The sequence below is a fragment of the Muscardinus avellanarius genome (genome assembly GCF_963383645.1).
Source record: "Muscardinus avellanarius genome assembly, chromosome: 6".
Taxonomy (NCBI): Eukaryota; Metazoa; Chordata; class Mammalia; order Rodentia; family Gliridae; genus Muscardinus; species Muscardinus avellanarius.
The window spans coordinates 49290854-49306374 of NC_137791.1; the positions used below are offsets into that span (position 1 = coordinate 49290854).

The 15521-nt window shown below is 36.9% G+C and overlaps 1 protein-coding gene across 1 annotated transcript in view; it reads left to right on the top strand.

Annotated features, from left to right (window-relative positions):
- CENPE (centromere protein E) overlaps positions 1–13794 on the top strand; it is a gene marked incomplete at both ends in the record, with an annotated part of 74093 nt that extends 60299 nt beyond the window's left edge. The window contains 5 exons of the mRNA XM_080698007.1: positions 4503–4615; positions 6199–6296; positions 9532–9715; positions 10943–11229; positions 13700–13794. Coding sequence (XP_080554133.1) covers positions 4503–4615; positions 6199–6296; positions 9532–9715; positions 10943–11229; positions 13700–13794 — 777 coding nt within the window. The remainder of the gene's footprint in view (positions 1–4502; positions 4616–6198; positions 6297–9531; positions 9716–10942; positions 11230–13699) is intronic.
- Between the last annotated feature and the right edge of the window lie 1727 nt (positions 13795–15521).

A 15521-nucleotide genomic window follows, 5' to 3' on the forward strand; every position in this document is an offset into this window, starting at 1 on the left:
AAGCCATTGGGAGTTCCAGGTTGGTGGGGGGCACCATCCCACATTTTATTCAGAGGTCAGCGTTTCTCCTTATTCTCCCCCAGGACACCCAGGGGTGCTGTTCTTACCTGCATGATTAAAGCTAAGTTTTCAGCTGACCATGCTCAGGTTCATAGGGAAAACAGAATAGGCAAGCTAAAAATCGTCTTAAAATCTCTATTCACAAAGACTCTGGCCCTGATGTGACATTCATCTCTTTCCTTCACATTTCCCAGTGTAATCTTAGTCTCGTAGCCACTCCTAGCTTCAAGGAGGTGAGGGCCAGGAAGTTAAGTCCAGTCATAAATATTACTGTAGAAGAAGGGGAAGGATGAACTTGGTAAACAGCAAGCTAGAGCTGCCATAGGCGGCAGGAAAAGAAGCAGGAAGGCCATCCCAGGGCCTGTTATAGTAAGGGAGGTGGTACACAGGCGGCTTAGACTCTTGAGTAGAGTTTTTAGGTTCTGTATATATTTTGAAAAGTTATCCAACAAAATTTGCTAACAGATTATGCATGTGCTGTGGGGGGAAAAAAAGTGTAACAGGAAGTAAAAGATGACTCCAGCCATTTTGACCTGAGCAATTAATTGGAAGTATGGACATAAGAACGCCTGCCAGAGAGCAGGTTTGAAGCCAGGGGATTAGAGGTAGCATTCAGTCTTGGTTACACTGAATTTGAAATGCCAGTTGGACACCCAAGTTGAGATACTACAAGGCAGTTAGATACATGAGTCTGGGAGGGGTCTATGCATAGGGTATCAGTTGGAGGAATCCTCAGTACAAAGAGGTCATGAGACTGGATGTTTCACCCAGGCCACAGGCATAACAAAATGTGGAGTAAGATACTCAGAATGGAGAGCCGGTGAGGTAGGGGAGCTGAGAGTGGTTCCAATATCTTCGTGTAAGTGAAGAAAGTGCTTCAAGACAGAGGGCATATAGATTGACAGAGGTACGTGTAGAGAGCAATAGATGCTATAATGGGTTCTGGCTTTGCTTAACATGCATGAAGAAAGATAGCAAGATGCAACAATTTTTCTTCCTGGTGGAACAAGGAAAGTTCCTTAACAAATCTCAGTGTCAAGCAGTTGATATTAACTAAGAAGTTAATTTATGATTCTAGTCTTTTCAGTTTACTAGTAAACGTCTTATTAATCTTTTATTGGTACATTGTAGTTGTATGTGGTTGTGAGATTCTGACTGATAGGTTCCTATATGTACATGTCATGATGTGACCTCTTTCCCCATACCTCCCTTGTCTGCTCTTCCTCCCTCCCCGATCCCTTTCTACCACTCTGCTGGTCTCTCCTCATTTTCCTGAGGTCCTTTTTTCTTATTATCCCTCTAACTTGCATTTATGAGAGAAAACATGTGGCCTTTAATTTTCTGAGTCTGATATTAGTAATACTTTTTAAGGCTCTCAGTATTTTTATTAGCCCAGCTTTGGCCACATGTGATATGTTTAATATAAAGAGTTCTCATTCTTTGTTACTAAATTAGTTTTTCCAGTTTTGATTTCTTTGACACAAAATTGTTTAAAGTGTTTTGTGTGACTACTTTCTTTCGTTGTATTGCGGTCAAAAATAAGATACAAACTTCTGTTCTGCAAACAGAAGAAAACTCACAGATAGGAAAAAATTTTTATTAAGATAAAATTTTATAAAAAGAATGGGCAAAAGAATAAAAAGAAAACCCACAGACTAGGAAAAAATTTTTATAAGATATCTATCTGTTAAAAGATTGTCATCGCCGGGCGTGGTGGCGCACGCTTGTAATCCCCGCGCTTGGGAGGCAGAGACAGGAGGATCACGCAGGTTCGAAGCCAGCCGCGCGCGCTGGTTTAGGAGACCCTGTTTCCAAAATGAAAATGTAAAAAATAGGTCTGGGAGTGTAGCCCGGAGGTAGAAGGGCTTCCAGGAACCCCAGTACCACCACAAAAAAAAAAAAAAAAGATTGTCATCATCGCCGGCGCGGTGGCTCACTCTTATAATCCCTGCGCTTGGGAGGCAGAAACAGGAGGATCGCGCAGGTTCGAAGCCAGCCTTGCTGGCTTAAGAGACCCTGTTTCCAGATAAAATATAAAATAGGTCTGGGAGTGTAGCCTGGAGGTAGAAGGGTTCCATCCCCAGTACCACAAAAATAAAAAAAAGAGATTGTCATCATGCCAGGTGTGGTGGCACATGCTTGTAATCCCAACATTTGGGAGGCTGAGACTGGAGGATCTTGGTTTGCGGGCAGCTTCAGCTACTTAGGCCCTATGCAACTCACTGAGATCTTGTTTCAAAATAAAGAATAAAAGCCGGGCGTGGTGGCGCACGCTTGTAATCCACGCGCTTGGGAGGCGGAGACAGGAGGATCATGCAGGTTCGAAGCCAGCCGTGCTGGCTTAAGAGACCCTGTTTCCAAATAAAAATATCAAATAGGTCTGGGAGTGTAGCCCAGAGGTAGAAGGGTTTCCAGGAACCCCAGTACCACCAAAAAAAAACAAAAAAACAAAAAAACTCCACAGTAAGGAAACCAAATATCCAATATTAAAACAGGCAGAAGAGCCGGGCGTGGTGGCGCACGCTTGTAATCCCCCCCACTTGGGAGGCAGAGACAGGAGGATCGCGCAGGTTCGAAGCCAGCCGCACACGCTGGCTTAGGAGACCCTGTTTCCAAATAAAAATGTAAAAATAGGTCTGGGAGTGTAGCCCGGAGGTAGAAGGGCTTCCAGGAACCCCAGTACCACCAAAAAAAAAAAACAGGCAGAAGATCTGAATAGACATCAAAGAAGATAAATAGATGACAGATAAAATGCGCCACACTTGCCGGGCGTGGTGGCGCACGCTTGTAATCCCCGCACTTGGGAGGCTGAGACAGGAGGATCGCACAGGTTCGAAGCCAGCCTCAGCTACTTAGTGAGGCTCTCAGCAACTTAGTGAGACCCTGTTTTCAAAATATAAAGTAGGTCTGGGAGTATAGCCCGCAGGTAGAAAGCCTCTGGGTTCCACCCCCAGTACCACAAAAAAAAAAAATGCTCCACACCATATGTCATTAGGAAATTGCAAATTAAACAGATACCACCACACATTTACACCGACGACAAACATCACATTCTGGCAGGGATGTAGAGCACAGGAACTCTCAGGCATTGCTTTTGGAAATGAACAATGGCATAGCCACCTTTGAAAGACAGTTTTAACAGTGTCTTCATAAGCTAAACATACCATATGATTAAGCAGCTGTGCTTCTTGGTATTTGCTCAAATTGAAAATGTATGTCCAAAAGAAGCTATATATGCATGTTTATAGCAACTGTATGCACAATTACTGAAACTCAGAAACAACCAAAAGGTCTTTCAGCAGATAATGGATAAACTTGGTACATCCTTACAGTACACTGGGATATTTATTATTCAGCAGTTAAAAGGAAAGAGCTATCAAGCCATGAAAAGACATGGCAGAGTCCTAAATGCATATTACTACGTGAAAAAAGTAAATCCGAAGAGGCTACATACTGTATAATTCCAAATATGTAACATTTTGGGAAAGACAAAGCTGAGGAAAGAGTAATAGATTAGCATTTGCCTAGGGATTTGGGGGAGAGGAGGAATTAATGAAGTATCAGGAATCTAAGAAACCTTAATATAAGCTTTGAACTTTAGTAATGTATTATTATTTGTCAATTATAATAAATGTACCATACTAATATAGAATGAGAAAAGGTAGAGACCGGGTATATGTGAGGAACTCTCAATATTTTCCATTTATTATTTCTGTTACCTAAAACTGCTATAAGAAATAAAGACCTAGCCAGGCCTGGTGGCGCACACTTGTAATCCCAGCATTTGGGAGGCTAAAACTGGAAGATCAGGGTTCGCGGACAGCCTCAGCTACTTAGGCCCTTTGCAACTCAGTGAGACCCTGTTTCAAAATAAAAAATAAACAGTAGGCCTGGGAGTGTAGCTCGAAGGTACAGTGCCCCTGAATTCCATCCCCAGTACCGCAAAAAAAAAAGACCTAATTTTTTCAAAGATACACACACACACACACACACACATTCTCTCTCACTCTCTGAGTAGAAAGCAGATACATTTGAATCACTGCTTGTATCATCTTTCAGTACAGAACGTTCCTGTGTGCTTTGTCATTTGAATTCAGGTCTCACTTGATACTTACATTGCTGCTTCAACATCTTTTCATTTCTTTTTCCTGGCTTACCTTTGTTCATTCATTTCATTATTTTCATTCTGTTTTATTTTGCAAATATTATCACTTTTTTCTCTAGAAAAAAAGTACTTGTTTTAAGAAGTAAAAATTGTACCTCTACAAATTAGTTTCAAATATGCGTCACATCAAATGTGTATTTACTTTCAGTTAAAATTATTCTTTTTTTATATTGCTATTTTAAACATTGCTACTAGAGCAAAGGTAGCTAAATCTTTTTAAAACAACAGAAATTGAAACTATTCTAATGATTATTTTACTTTTCTCTGTAAAAATTAGGACCGAGTTGCTTTAGGAGCTAAGCCCTACAAAGAAGAAATTGAAGATCTCAAAACAAAGCTGGTGAAAATAGACCTAGAGAAGATGAAAAACGCCAAAGAATTTGAGAAGGAGTATGCTTGTGCTTTAATTGAACATGATTTTAATAGCTTTACTGTTCTTTCTAAACTACATTAATATCTTTGTATTAACTTTTTTAAAAGTAGCTTGTGAAAATATTGTTCTTGCCTTTTTAAAAATATAAATAGCCACAATTTTTAAATTTACTATATATGTTAAGTCTTTAAAATTAAGCACAAATCCAATCAATTAACACACTATACCTATGAATGCTTCTTTCTTAATCATTATAAACAAGTTAAAATGGCCTCTTATTGCTTAAAAGTGAACATTTGGAACCTATGCACATCTCTTATGTGCATGTGCATATATATATGTGTGTTTAGTAGTTAACTTGAGATTTCATTGGTTTTCTTCATTTCATTTATTCTTCCTCTTGTCTTTTCTGCAAAGAATGTATTTTCTCTTAGTTTGTGAATCCCAGGACCCAAAAGCACACCCTTTTTTTACTGATTTATCTGTATGCATTACCATACATGATAGCGTGTAGACAGCCTCAGTTTCTTTATGGCATAGGATTATGAAAAGAACATTAAACAGAGTCAGGGAAACTGAATTAGAATCATGGTCTTCCCATTAATGCATGTTTAATCTGTCTGGTCCTTGCATTCATATTCAAGAAAAGGAGAGGGTTATATTAGGGGATTTCTTAAGATGTTTTCTGGCTGCCAGGCATGGTGGTCCACGCTTGTAATGCCAGCATTTGAGAGGCTGAGACAGGAGGATCACAGTTCACAGACAAACTCAGCTACTTAGGCCCTTTGCAACTCATTGAGACCCTGTTTCAAAATAAAGAATAAAAAATAGGGCTGGGGGTGTAGCTCAGAGGTAGAATGCTCCTGGGTTCTATCTCCAGTATTGCCAAAAAAAAAAAAAATGTGTTCTGCCTCTTAACACTTTTCATTCTTTCTAATATTGAATAAATATCTAATAGTCTTCATTTCTGCCCCAAAAGTAGCACTGTGAGCCTTCATGCTATCTGACCAGCTTTGCACTGATAAGTTCTTCTGGTTTTAATGAGACTTTAACTACTAGGCTTTTAATTATTTTTTTAAAAAGTCTTTACTTCTAAAATCAGATACTTTGATAGTTTTTTTTAAGGCAGAAAGTAACTTAACTTATCATTGCTGATTAATGCCTAAACCAACAAATCATAAAATAGCTCCTACTGGGGACAGTGATCAGAATTTGACCTTTGACTCTTTCACCTTAGACCAAAAAAACTCCATGCAGGGTTTGCCTTCCTAACAGTGTAGGAAAGGAACTGCTTTTCTATTGTACCTTTAAAATGTTTCTTTGATTCCATAATAACAGACCAATTGATTAATTTATCTTCCCCAAAATATAATATTCATTAGTATCCAATTAGTAGCTAAACAAAATACTTATAGTTTGATGACATTATAGCCATAAAGACCATGATACCAGAGGTATCATGAGGGCCAGTCTTCTACTACTTATGAGTTAGAATGTCATTATAATGTATCATATTAGAAAATGCTTGACAACTCTTCTATTTATTTTATATAAAAGTAATTTCTGGGCTTATACATATTTTTATTATTTTTCATTTTAGAATTAATTCTACAAAAGCCACTATAGACTGTCAAAAAGAAGTTATAAGAGTATTGAGAGAAAATCTTAGAAGAAATCAACAGACTCAGGATACCTCAAGTAAGTAGAAAGCACAGATATTTTCAGATCCTTTCCATTTTTACTTCTCAACAAATTAGAGACTTTCACTGCTGTTATATATATGACATGCATGACTAAACCTAAGTTAGCCACTAACTTATTTTTAAAATTAAGCTATCATGACAATAACCATCTTATGATATCTCTTTATGTTACTATAATCTCAACAGTTTTTTCATTGAAGGTTCTTGGAATATATTAACTTTATTTTTGCATGACTAGTTTTTTTACTTTTGTTGTTGTTGTACTTGGGGTTTTTGTTTTTGTTAGGTATTTATGGTGGTACTGAGGATTGAACCAAAGAGCATTCTACCTCAGAGCTACACCCCAACCTATTTTTTTTTTTTAAACAGGGTCTCACTAAGTTGAGGAGGGCCTCAGTGAGTTGCTGAGGCTCGCCTTGAACCTATGATTCTCCTGTCTCAGCCTTCCAAGTACTGGAATTACAAGTGTGTGCCACCATGACTGGCTAGATCTTTACATATTACTAAAGCTACCTTTACTACTTAGCAAGGTAGAACTATCCTCCCCAATAAAAATGAAATACATGTCTTAATACTTTTTCATGTACTTATATTGGTGTATTGTAACCATAATTGTAACATTGAAACATATATGTACATAGCACCCAGTGGATTTCCCTCCAGATCCCTCATAAAAATCAAATACATGACTTAATGCTTTTTATTTTTTTTATACTGGGGATCAAACCCAGGGGTGTCCATTTCTGCATTTCTGAACTACATCTCCAGTCCTTTTTATTTTTTAATTTTGAAAACCGGTCTTGTTAAATTGCTAATTGCTAAGGCTGCCCTCAAACCACTGATCCTCCTGTCTTAGCCTCCCAAGTACTGGGATTACAGGCACATGCCACTGTACTCAGCTTCTTAATATATTTCAACTATATACAACTAATTAATAATATTGGTGCACAATAAAAATAAGTATATATTAGCATACTTGCTCTTAACACTGTAAAATATCAAGTTGCTATTTCCTTTAAAAACTCTGTAAATTATATCTTAGATGCAGGTCTAAGGTCCAATTTTTGCATATACATTCTTCAGAATGTACCTTTTTCATCTTTCTTTCATGTTTCATTTGAAAAGAGAGAATACTGACTAGTACTTGAGACAGTTCTATTCTGTTGAACAAGCACTGAGCTAAAACTCAGGGGCAGATCTCTAGACTCACTGCCTACTTAGTGACCCCCTGAAATCACAGCTGTAGCACCTGACCTTCTCACATTATATATACTTGTTGAGATCAACCAAAAGTTGTGTGAGAGCACATTGAAAATTCTAAGTACCAAGCAAAATATAATACCTATATTTATTATTATTGCCCACTTGTTAGAGAGAGAGAGAGAGAGAGAGAGAGAGTGTGTGTGTGTGTGTGTGTGTGTGTGTGTGTGTGTGTGTGTGTGTGTGTGAAAGATATTGCCTAGTATCTATTGTTTGAGCTTCCTGAGAGTCTCTTGAAGGATGATTTTAGCTCCTGTCTGGGAAACATGAAGGAATAAATATCTTAGAAATGGGAATTTTTTGTCAGAATAATTATTCTTGGTGTAGAGATGGCTTTAAGGTAGATACAGGTTTAGTATCCCTTATCTAAAATGCTGGAATACGAATTGTTTTAGATTGGGGTTTATTTCAGGTATTGAAATACTTGCATATACCTAATGAGATATCCTGGGGTGGGACCTAAATCTAAACACAAAGTTGATTTAGGTATCACATACACATACAGCCTAAAAATAGCTTTATATAATACTTCTAATAATTTTGTGTATGAAACAAGGTTTGTATACTTACCCTAACCCATCAGAAAGCATTCCAGCCACCTATGTGGACAATCTTAATTTCCTATTTGTGGTCTCAAATTAGTTTTCAAAAAGTATTGGATATTAGAGGATTTCATATGTCAGATTTTTTAGTTAGAGATGCCCAGTCTGAATTGTACATGAATTCTGAAGAAGTACTAAGAATTTCTTCTCCACATATACTCAACCTCACAATTTTATGCATTTTTGCCTATAGTTTATGGAATACAGGTCTTTTACTTTGCTTTTATACACATAGTATAGGATATTTACTAATGTATGCTTTCATAGAAGTATATGTTGAGTTCTTAAAATGCCTTGAATGACTGGAGAAACTCCCACACATACCCTTCAGATGAGCACTGTTATACAGCATAAATCTACAAAAAAAACACTCTAACTTTGGGAGGTTGCTATATACATACATACATACATACATACATACATACATACAGGTATATGTATGTATATCTATATGTATGTATGTATAGTAGTACTTGAGGCTTACTCAAGAGACATTTAGAACTGATGATCAACTAGGCACCATGGTACATACCTATAATCCCAGCTACACAGGAGTCTGAGGCAGGAAGATCACAAGTTTGAGGTCAGCCTGGGCAACTTAGTGAGACCCTGTCTCAAAAATAAAAAGGGCTGGGGATATAGCTCACTGGTAAAGTGCTTACCTGACATAGTGGGATCCTGAGTTCAATCCCCATCATAGCAAAAAAAAAAAAGAAAAGAAAAAAAAATAGAACTGATCAAATAAGCAGGAGAAGTGAGGTTAAAGGAGGAAGTCAAGAATGACTTCCAGGAAAATGATGGAAGGATTTTGGGTTTTCTGTTGTGTTTTTTGTGTTTAGGGTGTGTGTGTATGTGTCTAGGGATTGAACCAAGGGGAATTCTACCTCTGAGCTACACCCCCAGCCCTATCTTTTATTCTTTATTTGTTAACAGGGCCTCACTAAGTAGCTGAGTCAGGCCAGGAACCTGTGATCCTCCTGTCTCCGCCTCCGAAGTACTGGAATTACAAGCATGTACCACCACACCCAGTAAGATTTCAGGGTTTTGATTTTTTTTTGTTTTGTTGTTGTTTGGTGAATTGTAATTATACATTAAAATGAGGTTCAGAGTGACACATAGACAGCAAGTATACAGTATTCAGTATTCAGTATTGGTTGTGTGTTTTCTCCTAGAACCACCCTGCCCCCTCTTCCTGGCAGATAGTCTTTGTGTCGATACAAGTAACTTTATGTGTGAACAAAGGATCATTTGAATGGTTACCATCAGCAGCTATTCCCTTTCTATAGTAGTTTATTGCACTTAGTAATATTTATTTTATTTTGAACTTTGGATATAATTACCACCCACGTGTATATTTGCCTACCACAGTGATATCAGAATACACTGAGTCTCAGCCTTCAAGTAAACCCTTAACCTGTGGTGGCGGCAGCGGCATTGTCCAAAGCACAAAAGCTCTTATTTTGAAAAGTGAATACTTAAGGATAGAAAAGGAAAATTCTAAGTTAAAGAAGCAAAATGAACAGCTAATAAAGCAAAAGAATGAACTGTTAAGGTAAGATCTAATTGTGTGATACAGATACAATATTTATGGCTGTTATTTGAAGGTTATGTACACATATTTTCTGTAATTGGCAACCCTTCACATATTATGAAGAAAGTAAATTTTAAAGTTTATGTAATTGATCTCTTTTTAAAGAATAAAAATATGCTAGCACTGTTTGAGATATTTGTGTTCATCAACTGAGTCAAGAATCCAGAAGTAAACAAAGACCCTTGCGGATGCCCTGAGACATACCACAAGTCAAAGGATCTCTACTTAGTGGGGAATCCCTTAAGTCCATTATCATAGCCTCTTTAATTTTATGTTATAAACAAGTCTAACAAATTTAGTTATTTGACACTTAACTACCATGGAAGATTAGAATTTATATGCCAAGCATTCTGCTAATGATACAGTAGAAGAAAACTAGGACTAAATAATATTGGAAATAAATAATCCCTTAAAAACAGTGCTATTAAACAAAGGCAAAATTTTATAAAGGACATTATGAAAAAGGAATCTAACCTTACCTAGATGTTGGAGGGATATGTGGTAATCAAAAAACTAAAATATAAGAATAGTTCCAAAAAATGGTTAAGAATTAGGCTGGATAAAAGGAGTTTAATTTTTTTAATAAAATTCACCAAAGCTTTATCCAGAAGACTAATTTATCAAATTATGATAATAAAGTATCAACAGATAAGCCATCCTGGATTGTATCATTCATTTAAAAACCTAATATTGCATTTTAATTTTTTCAAAAAATTTCTTGATCTCATCTCAAGCCAGGAATGGTGGCGCACGCTCATAATCCCAGCATTTGGGAGGCTGGGACAGGAGGATTGTGGTCAGTCTCAGCTACTTAGTGAGGCCCTTTGCAATTTAGTGAGAACCTGTTTCAAAATAAAGAACAAAAAATAGGGCTGGAGATGTAGCTTGGAGGTAGAATACCCTGGGTTCAATCCCCAGTACCTCAAAAAAAAAAAAAAAAAAAAATTCCATGATCTCAAAGTTTTGCTTCAGTTACTTAGTTTATATAGACTCATTTTACTTTCTGAATTATGAAGCAGTCCAAACAGGAACCAGCTTTAAATTAAAATATAAATGTGATAAAATGGTAAATTTTGTATGACACATATTTTATCAGGTTTTGTTTTGTTTTTTATGTGATAACATTTTAAGATAAGCTGTAAGGTGTGCTCAATTCTAACAGTTCCTTCTCTTCCTCTTATATTTAAGCAACAATGAACATCTTTCCAGTGAGATTAAAGCATGGAAGGAACGGACCCTTAAAAGAGAAGCTCACAAAGAAGCAACTTGTGAGAATTCTCCTAAATCTCCTAAACTGATTAGACCCGATCCTAAAGAGAGACAAAAGACAGCATCTCTGTGCAAGGAACGGAACTTAGAAGATCCTGTGCTGAAGGAATCGCCAAAATCTTGGTTCTTTGATAATCGATCAAAGTCTTTACCATCACCTCATCCAGTTCGCTATTTTGACAACTCAAGTTTAGGTCTTTGCCCAGGTAGGTGACTATTTTGGTTACTTGGAAATTGGGGGTGACAGTTGGAACTTGTCTTTACTATTTGTCCCCTGGGGTCAAGTTTGGACAAGAGATGATGTGGTTAGGCAAGTTGCAGCGCACAGACTTTGTTTGCTAACCCTGTGTAAGAAAGTCACTTTTTATCCAAAGTATAGAAGTGAAGTATGATCACTTTTTACTCCAAATTAAGCCTTTAGTCAGCCTCTTAAGCCCTATTTTCCACCATGATAGAAAAACAACTTTTTTAAGGACATAAAGACACTACACTATAAACAAAAGCTTTACTAAAAAGTCTTTTTCATCAATTCAGTGGACTTGTACTTCCATGGCATTATATTCATCTTCCACAAACAAGATTATAGAGGTATACCATTTACTAACTCATCTATTCAATAGCAAAATCTTTAGCCCCTTCTGTGTGTCAGTATTAAAACTCTGCTGGTAACACTGAAAAACAGAATCAGGTATGGTCCAGATGTATGAGCATTGATCAGGTAGGTACTCATGGTTTCCCACTTAATATGGTTCGTTCAACTTCGGATTCGGGTTTTTTTTTCCTTTACAGTGGTCTGAAAACATCCCCATACAAGTATTCTGATTTTCAATCTCAGATAGTATTCAAATAGATTATACAAGATATTCAACACTTCAGTATAAAATAAGCTTTGTGTTAAATGGTTTTAGCCAACCATAGGCTAATGTAAGTGTTCTGAACACATTTAAGGTAGGCTAAGCTAAGCGATTGGTATTCAATAGATAAGATATCTTGAATACATTTTTTTATTTAGGATATTTTAACTTAAAAATGGGTTTATCAGGACACAGTGTCATCATAAGTCAAGGAGCAATATATAGTTAAGAAAAAAATAAAATTGGAGCAATGCTATGAGACATATAATAGGTCTTGCTTTACGAATATTGAGGAAATATTTCTCAAGGAAGAAAGGAACCGAAATGTAAAAGATTGAGCTAACATAACAGAATGAGGGATGAAGACTTTTCAGAAGTGACAGTGACAGCCCCAGGGTGGGAGGGACCATGACCTTCAGGAAGAATGTAGTGTGGCCACAGCACAGTGACTTCAATCTCCTATAGGTAAAGTCATCTGATTGCAAAAAATAATGTTTGAGTCTTTTTAACAATATGTGTATCTAAATACTGTTTTTAGGTAGGATAAAATAGTAGGCTAGTGGAATATAAAAATAAAAAATCAATCAATTCAGAATTAAAGGAGATGGTCTTAGCTTGAATTAGTAATAATAGAAGTCTAAAATTTTTTAATATCAGTTTTAACTTTTTATTAAAAATTCTTAAATTATTTGTTTTGTTTTGTTTTGGTGGTACTGGGGTTCCTGGAAGCCCTTCTACCTCCAGGCTACACTCCCAGACCTATTTTTACATTTTTATTTGGAAACAGGGTCTCCTAAGCCAGCGCGCAACTGGCTTTGAACCTGCGTGATCCTCCTGTCTCTGCCTCCCAAGCGTGGGGATTACAAGCGTGCGCCACCACGCCCAGCCTAAATTAATATTGTTTATAAACTAATAGATGCAGTTAAAGTATTTTTTAAAGACTCAAGGAAAGATTTTGAAGATAACTTAATATTCTCTAAAATACATGTGATAGTATCTGCCCCCCCCCCTTATCTGTGGGGGATGTATTCCAGGACAGCCTCCTATGAATGCCTGAAATCCTGGATAATACAGAACCCTAAATAAGCTATTGTTTCCCTATACATGCATACATAGGCTCTCACTTTTATGCTTAAACACTTTATGGTTTTCCTTTGGTATATCCAAACTGCAGCATCACCACTCTGCCATTTTGGGGCCGTTACTAAGTAAAATAAGGGTTCCTTGAGCACAAGCACTGCAGTACTGTGACAGTCCCACTGATAAAAGAGATGGCTCCTGAGTGGCTAGATACGGAAAGATAACACGTACATAACGGGAAGATGCACATGCATACAGCATGGATATGCCATGCAAAGATAATCTGCGTCAGGGTGGGACCGGTGGACAGTGTGAGATCTTATCACTCCAAAGAATGGCTTGTAGTTTAAAACTTCTGAAGTATTTATTTCTGGAGTTTTCTATCTAGTATTTCTGGATCGTGATTGACCATGGGTAACTGAAGTCATGAAAAGCAAAACTGTAAATAATGGGAGACCGCTAAAGGATAAAGGAAAGTCAAATGTGGTTCATATTTGATTCATTTTGAATACCAAATTAATTCCAAATAAAACGAGTATTTCTTTATGCATACTGTAGCTTTTTCAGCAGTTCAGCTAATGACAAAATAGGAATACATTGCTCAGCTATTAGTTATCAAACACAATCAACCACACTGCCACTTTTCATTCTTGGTAGTCCTAACATCCTTTCTGCTCCAAATTGTGCTTGATTTCTGTGCATTTTTTAAACAGGAGTAATTTTTTCTCTTTTCTTTTCTCAGAGGAACAGACTGCAGGAGCAGAAAATGTGGATCCTAAGCCAGGTCTTTGGCATGCCTCATCGGGAAAGGAAGTGCCTGAGTGCAAAACTCAGTAGGCTCCCGCTGTCCCTTTCCTGGAGGCCCTGCGTTCCATGTTTGGAAATGGCGTCATTGCTGTGACATCCCTGGCGGTGATGTCACATCCCAACTTAATTTCATGTCAGTTTTTACTCCGTTACTAGAATTGAAAGATAAATAAGAAATTAACCCATTCTAGTAATTTAGAATAGTGAAAACATTGCCACATGCAATAAGATATTGCTTTTAAAAGTTGAACTATTTATTTATATATATGTATAGTAAAGAATAAAAGTATTGAATTATTTCTTCTTTCCTTGTAGATATGAAATATATTCATTTATTAATGTAAAGTTATTCATATATGACTTTAAGTTACCATAAGACATCATTTAACATAATTATATAAACTTTTTTATTTAGTGCGTTGAACATTCAATAAATGTTTTATTAGTAGTTCCAAATCACAACTCCATGTAATATTAATGGTTTCTTAGTGGTATGGATTGGATTTATGTCCCCCAAAGCACAAGTATTAAGCAAAGCAGCAAGTTCAGAAGTGTGCGTGGCTCAAAAAGGTGCGTCACTGGGGGCGTGGCCTTGGGGACAGACCTTGCATGTTCCCGGTTCTGTCCTTCCACTCTTTGCTTCCGACCTCCATAACTGAGACTGGCTTTTCTCTGCCATGCTCCCAGCTGCCTCTGAGCCAGCCGACCATGCACTGAAACCATGAGCCCCAGTAAACTTTTCTTCCTCTAAGTTGTGCTTATTGGGTATTTTGGTCACAGCAATAAAAAAGCTGACTAATGACTCCTCTCTTCGTGTTGTCTGTCAGGATTTTGCTATATAATATATACATACTTTCTTGATTTTAGTTCTTAAAGTATAACAGAAGCTATGTCCTTTTAACTTTCTAATCTTAATCTTCCTTTTGTAATAACTAAAAATAATTCTCACTTTTCTATTAACCAACTCATTCTATTCCCTATATAAACAATGTTTGGTATATTATTAGATGTTCCTTGATTGCAACTCATTAGCCTAACCGAACCTCATAAATTGTTTATTCTATCTCTTCATTTTGACATGAGGAAACAAACCTGAAGGTCCCCACAAGTACAATAGACATATAAATATGAACTTCATGCAATCTCTAAGACTTCTGAAATTTTATATGTGGATTTATTTTTCTAGGATGCTACAGTGCATATTTTCTATTAGAATATTCTCAGAAGGTGCTATTACATAGTCATAATCGACCACATCATTGGCTATTGGTGATTAGCTCAACCTTCGCCCCTTCTCTCCCTGGAGATCAGAGGGTGATACTAAAAATTCCAACCCTCTTCTTATACACTTGTTTTCCTTTGCAACCAGCACCATCCTGAGGCTATGCAGGACCCCACCAATAGTCACACCATTAAGGACAAAAGAGTCTGATATAACCTAAAACATTCCAAATGATTTAATAGCTCTGTATTAGCAGGTAGTGCCAAAGACCAAATATTAGAATAAATGATTCTCCTAGAATCCCTATCACTCAGGAAGTTACAAAGGTTCAAGAACTGTGTATCACTGATTTTTAACAAAGACCAATCTTTGTATTTCTCATTACTTCATATCTATCCACATACTTCTCCATATTTCTATGTCACCAACTTCAAACCATTCTCTAAGTCCCTGGCCATCCAGTCAAATCATTGGCTATAGCCCATAAGTCAGTATGAAATATATTGTCTGCTCATTTATCCTTCCAACGAAAAGT